This window comes from Armigeres subalbatus, chromosome 1 (assembly GCF_024139115.2).
Source record: "Armigeres subalbatus isolate Guangzhou_Male chromosome 1, GZ_Asu_2, whole genome shotgun sequence".
NCBI classification, from domain to species: Eukaryota; Metazoa; Arthropoda; class Insecta; order Diptera; family Culicidae; genus Armigeres; species Armigeres subalbatus.
The window spans coordinates 238,763,986-238,771,166 of NC_085139.1; the positions used below are offsets into that span (position 1 = coordinate 238,763,986).

Below are 7,181 nucleotides of genomic sequence, written 5' to 3' on the forward strand. Positions count from 1 at the left end.
TCTCATCGGAAATCTTATACGCTGTCTCCATCATGCGCTGATCACCCTTCAATGATTTCACGAATCGTACCATGTCAGCCAGAGTTGGCTGTATGGCATTGTTCGGAAACAGAAAAGCCAATGTATTTTTGACTGCTACGTCGCACGACATTGCCACCGCTAGGTAGGTACCTTTTGAACGTACGAACGAAATAGCACCGATATGGAACCTGCGAGTTAAAAAACACGTCTACACACAGTGAGCTGTGATCGTTCACTGACTGGTTTTGCCTTCTCGAACACTTAGTGTACGTAAAGTCTATATATTCGCCCCAAAGATGAACTTTTTAAAGTAAAATTGGACTTACAGGGTTATAAACTAATCAACTTGGTTTAACGAATTGAGATGATGTCTGTATGTGCGTATTTGTATGTATGTGTGTGCTCAAAGTACGTACAAAATTATCAGCAATTCTTAAGCAATTGTCCTTAACCAATTTGTTCGTAAAAAAAATGCATTCAACGGCAAAACTTGTTATGAATAAAAATTTATGTGAATTATACAATATGTTTACCTATAAGTGCTATTTTCAACTTTCTTATACATTTTTTTCATATGTAAAACATGTGAAAGGCATCAATACCGATAGGTGGATTTATCAGGTATTTTCTCATTTATATGAGTCCAATCACACCTGGAATCATAATGATAACAAAGAAGGAACATATTAAGATGCACAGCTATCGAAATAAACCCTGGATGGACGAAAAATTGCGTAATTAGAATATTATCCACTTCCCCCGCAGTATTTGATACCTGGGGTAAGTGTAAAATCTTTTGAATTATTTGCTTTCTTGGTACAAACCACTACCAATTGAATGGGATTAGTTTAATTGTATTAGAATGGTCCCCTGTGATATAAATTCTCTTGAAAAAGAACAATTGGTGCAAATAAGAATTAATTGTATGAATGCAAAAATCAACTTTTCATGAAACCTAAAATTACAGTTCAAGTGTTAACCGTGTTAGTGTATGTATTATACAAATTTCAACATAGTATTAGTGTGAGCATCAAAGTATATTCTTGGATGTACAATTTCTGGATGAGCAGCTAACATTGTCTGATTATGATGATGCCAAATGTATGTACACGCCAAAATGCCGAGAACATAACGCATCTGGTGGACAACATTAATTTAAAAAATCAGTGTCGCTAAAACACAACACTTTTGGATGGTAGATTTTATATATTCTGTTTATTACACTGCTATAAAAGTATAGCAGTCCCATGTGAATATAAAGTCCTGCAAACATGAAACATTTATGTGTTTATGGGCAGTCCTTAACAAATCCGAACAGTTTCAAACAGGTGAGGTGGAGGAATTCAATATCAAGCAGTTATATTGTTATTATATTAGTTTATCGGATTCACTCATAGACACAAATGTTCACAAATGCCCACTACTGTACAACACTACAGCACGAAGAAGCTGTCGTTCGTTTGTTTCGGAGTTCTCCGGGGTCTTTACATGGTTCCACGCCACCTGGAAATTGAAATGAACAGCTTTGCTTGCTTGTTAGCCGTATTTGCTAAGTTCAGTCTCAGTCGTTGTGCACACCTCGGCTACGTGGAATCTTAAAATATAAAACTTAGAATAATGAGGTAGTTTTGCCGTAATCTACGTATAAACGAAATTCTCAATATGATCAGGAAAGTCACTGTTTAGGCTCTTCTGAAAGTAAATTTTGTGTATTTGGTCGAACTGGTTCTGTGCCTTCACCAATTATCTATAATAAAAAGGTACCAATCAGTATTTTCAGTTAACTATAAAGTGTTGACTCTTCCTTGATCGAATGGTCCAAAAATTAGAAATCCATCGAGAAACGGCTTAGATATTAACGTTCAAAATCTATCATATTTTCGTGACAGTCTTTAATTTTCGCAATCGAAAAGCGTTCTCAAACATAGAAAAGACAGACGTAGTCCTACGTCAAAATGAGTTAAAGTTAAATTATCCAACGATGTAAGTGGCTTAGTACAGGCCCTGCACTGAACACTGAATCAGACGGAGTAATCTATCGGGTTTAGAGCAAAAGTGTTGACAGAAGGCCATTTGGTCAAATTCCACTGAAAAGCCTGCTACAAAGTTTGAACAACCGCATAGCTCCATATCTATATAATGATGTTCAGTCTTGCTGAAACGTTCGTTCAGAGCAAAATGTGTACTTGCCCAAGTACTACAGTATCTTGCACCAGCTTCTGGTAGATTGCTTGATTGATTATGGAGAGAAAAAACACGAATAATTTTAATAACTATCTTGTTCTGTATATTGTGCATGTTTCTGACATAGAATTGGAATGGCGTTTTTTTTTTAAACTTAAATGGTTCTTTTCAGAATCTCCATTATAGAGAAGAAAAGGACGAACCGAATTTTTCAAGCTAGCGAAACACAATCGCGTGTTGACTCATGAAAATTATATTGAATCAGTGGTCTTTGTCGCCCATTACACAAAGCTACGTAGTTCTACGTCTATTTCCGTCAGCAGTGGGGCTACTCATGGTTTTGAGTAGTCCTGCTTTCGACGGAAATTGAGTAAAATTTCTTTGGGAAAAATAAGAAAATAAAAATTCACTCAGTCACTGCGTACATGAAAGTTGCCTATTAACCTCCTACCTTTACGGGCTTAGTCAAATAATATCTTGGGGTCGGGGCCTTCAAGACCCTTCAGCTATGTCCGCTTTTTCGGCAGTTCCAGCAAAGATATTAGTTGTTGACACGAGCGACAACAGCATAGTATCCGCAGCTTCTACATAAACCCATAACATTTAGGAATGATGCATAATAGTTCTAATTAAGTACAATGCAATCAGAACAGTGACATCGTGTCTCCACTTTGCAGTCAACGATCATCTACCGGATGAAACATATTCAAAGAGCAGTTCAGAAGTCAATTCAATACGACAATTACACTGCAAAACCACGCACACGTTCTGGGAATCATATCCGGTTCTTCTGTCGGTGACTTGGCTGTTGAGTCCTATATCGTATGAATTCTTTAGCGTTCTGTATCACATCTCGTCTCGCCGCCCGCTGCTGAGCGAACGACGAATGGGCGTGCTTCAATGTTCGCGCGAATGGTTATGACAAGACTGGCTTGTAAACGTGATGGGCCAATGATGATGATAATGTTCCGATGGTAATGTGACTGCCACATCGTCACATCATCCCGTGTGAGGGGGTGTCAGTTGCATCGAGCCAGCCAGCCAGCCGTTTGCCACCAGGGGAAACTGTGTGACAATTCCGTTCCGATTGACGGTCTGATAATGATACTGATAAGTGTATCATTTTCCAACCGAAGTGAACGTGATTTTAAATGCCGAGCGGCCGCACAGCAGCCAGCAGCAGTGCGGCAATGGATGGATAATACTCTCCCGCGGACGAATGGACGGACGACCCGGGTGCGTGCCGATGAATAATAATTATGAATAATGTGATTCGAAAATTATTCTGCAAATTTTAGGAGTGAACCTGGGCTGTGTAGGAACAAGTACTACAGCAATCCAGAAATAAATAATCGCTGGATCAGTGACAGTGTTTGGCAAGTGTACCGAGGCCCCGTTCCACCGGTTCCCGACGTTCGAGCCATGGCCGCTGGGTTCCTCCTCCGAAAATAAAGTGTTATCGTGGGTTGTTGCGAGACGGCGAAAAGGACCTGTCGCTTCTGTTTAGAACCTAATTGATGCCTCTGTAAATAGGCTTGTTGGAACAAATTTTGGCACTTTGTCAAATGAGCCGTTCGGGCAATGAATTTTATCGTCGAATATCCACGAGAACCCTTGGGCTACGGTGGCTTGTGGGTGTTTGTGTAAAATGGAAATTTTATACTCGTGATAGCGGCCTTTGATGGGCAGTTCGAAAGTGCCAACAGCTTGTTTATGAATCAGTATCAGTTTGTGTTTGCAACCAGGGAGAACCTGAGTTCAGTTCACTATCACATTTTGATGCATCGAGATGATATCGTTAGTGACTATTGTTAGCTATTCTAACAAAATATGCGTAATGCTGCAACTGCAAACAACCACGTGTAGAGGATGATGGCGAAATTATTAATAAAAAGTAATAATAATAAACAATACAAAAAATAAAATAATCGATAAGTGAATTGAGCCAAAAAAGGTAGAATAGAGAAAAAATATAGAATGGCATCACTGACATAGAGTCCTATATCACTGTACACTGACAGTCATCAAGTAGTGTAGAGTTGAAAGATCGGAGAGATTCGGTCGATGAGTTGGATCGCAAGCAATAAGCTACGATCAGGCATTCCGTTAACGATTGTTGAGGCACACGAAGGTGTTTGGCAGAGCCATAAATTAAAAAAAATGGCTGACAAATCGGCCAAGCGATGCCACAATGGCGTGGTTGAAGACGCTCTCGATCGGTAAGTATGAACAATTTTGTGGACTCCATTCGTGATTTAGACGGACACGCAATAAAGAGAAACTAAAACAAAAAAAAAGATGAGTAACAGGCCACTTGGAAAGAAGGCGAAAAAAGCCAAAAACAAAAGGAGCGATAGGTCTCATGGCGCCACAAAAAAAAAGACTAGAAAAATATAGAATAAAGCAAAAAAAAAAATGAAGGGATAAATCTTATGGCAAGAAACCGAAGAAAAATAGCCAAAAAACAAAACGAGCGATAGGTCTCATGGCATAGAAAGTATTCAAAAAAACCCAGATTAATCCACCTACAGTGAGATTTTGACCCTTCCTTAGTTATAAGGATTTTTTCCAGACTCCAGTATTTAAAACGAGATAAAACTAATCAGCTTCCCACGGCGATTTACCGTGAAAGTGACAAAATAATTGCCTACCCAAAGGCGGATGTCTTGGGTTGAGTGACAACTTAACGAATGATTACGTACTGTACTTCATGCTGCTTATCTATAAGGCGCTCGTCGGATTGAATAACTATTGTGACATGGTTAGCAACTATCGTAACGCTGGTTGCATATATTGTACTCGTAATTTCCAGATACTTCGATATTAATTAATCCAGAACTAACTAAATCAGTCATTGATCTGAGCGAAACTCAATAGCGTTCAATAATAACATATATTTCACCTTATGGATGCCTAATTTGGTAAAACTAAACTTGTTCAATACCTTAAACATGAGCGAGATTTTTATGGTAGTAAATTTCAGAATTTGCACACATACGCACACATACATGCATATAAGTGGTCTAATAGTATCTCAAACATGCTCACATTTGCTATCTAACTTGTGCTGAAGAAATTTTTTAAATCTCTTTCAATTTTACGTTTTTGCTTTTCTGAGAAGATTTTTTTGTACATGCTTCTATATGTTCCTCAATAAAATCATTTGTTTCTTTGAAACAAATCAGAAAAATAGGCATAATTCCATATCATATCATTTGTCATAATTATATTTTCAATGTCAAAGTGAATTTGTTTCAAATACCATACATTTTATTTAATAATTAACGAGATTTCTTGATAGATTAATACGTAACACACCTGCGTAACGCATACAAAGTGAAATTATAGACACTTCCGAAGGAAGGGTCAAAAACGAAAAAAATGTGTATTAACAGGACTCGTGGTAAAAAAAAATAAAAAAAACCCAGATTAATCCACCTAGCGGCGATGGTGCCTTTCTCGTGCATTGTAAAATGTACTAAAAAAATCACATAGGAAAGGTCCAAAAAGCACTTTAGGGGGATAGATCGCATATTTTCTATCATTTTGCATGTTTTTGCATTGTTTGCATTTCCACCATTCTTGAAAACATTTTTTTTTTCGATTTTGAAATTTTTTTTTCCAAGGGGGGACCCTTGGGAAAAACAATGATTTTTAAATAATCCGAAATGCAAAGTCCGATAGGACCGATTTTCAATAGCAAACATTGGGACCGCATTCCCCGTCGAATGCAACTTGTTGCGAGTAAATCGGGACATGCTAAGTTCCAAAAAGTGTGTCTATAAAATCTGCACACATACACACATACACACACACACACATACATACATACACACAAACAGACATCACCTCAATTCGTCGAGCTGAGTCGATTGGTATATAACACTATGGGTCTCCGAGCCTTCTATCAAAAGTTTGGTTTTGAGTGAAATTATAGCCTTTACGTATACTTAGTATACGAGAAAGGCAAAAATAAACAAAAGCATTCAAAACTTCGTTAAAATAAAAGTCGCGCTGTGGTATCACTATATCGTAAACTGCATTCGCAAAAAAAAATATGTTACTTACCCTAGATTTTTCTCTCCATTGTTCGGTATTACATAGGAAAGCAAAGAAGAAGAATTCCAAGCTCGACACGGCTTTGAAAGAGCTGGCGGCATCAAACGCAAAGGTTGAGGAAATGCGAGAGCAATTGGAAAGAGCTCAGGAAACGATTATTTCTCTGCAATCTACACTACATACGACGAAGACCAACGCCGATGAGGTCAATAGTGTTGAATTTGGGAGTGACATTGGTCCTTCGAGTACACAACGCAATGGAAATGCTGAGGCCACGATGGAAGTTTCACGTTTTATCTCATCTGTCAACCAAATCTCCATTTCGACCGTCAACGTTCCAGAATGTAAACCGTTGATAGAAGGCGACGAAATAGGAAAGTTTGAATTCGAAACTTGGAAGGACTTATTACTGGACTCGTTGACACTCGCTGGTATAACGGATGAAGCAACCAGATTCATAGTCTTCAAAGTTAAGGCGGGGTCAAGGTTGATGGAAATATACAGAAATACGACGACAGCAACAGGCGCACCAGATCTTGAGACATGTCCATTCACGAATGCCTTGCACCGGTTGAAGACTTACTTTGGGTCTGGCTCAGACATCATGTTACAGCGTCGCAAGCTGGCATTGATGGTCCAAACCAGACAAACCGGATTTGACTTTCATCATGCGAGTGGGGGCAACAGCAAGGATGTGTGAGTTCGACACCGATAAAGAATTTGAGGAGATTGTGAGCACCGTAGCGGAACACGCAAGAAATAAAGAAGTGCGTACTACGGCACTTAAGATGCTTAGTCGTAAAGGAAAGCTAACAGATTTGGTTGATAAGGTCCGCGAAATTCAAGCTGTCACAATGAATGAAGAATACTACAGACGCAGACATGAAACCGTAGAACAAGCCACAGTAGCAGCAGTA

The 7,181-nt window shown here is 38.8% G+C and overlaps 1 protein-coding gene across 1 annotated transcript; it reads left to right on the forward strand.

The window, feature by feature from the left end:
- The first annotated feature begins 4,365 nt into the window (after window positions 1-4,365).
- Window positions 4,366-6,964, forward strand: LOC134207127 (uncharacterized). Its single transcript, XM_062682845.1, has 2 exons — window positions 4,366-4,424; window positions 6,310-6,964. The coding sequence occupies exons 1-2, from the start codon at window positions 4,366-4,368 to the stop codon at window positions 6,962-6,964; spliced, it is 714 nt and encodes a 237-aa protein (XP_062538829.1).
- Window positions 6,965-7,181: the final 217 nt, after the last annotated feature.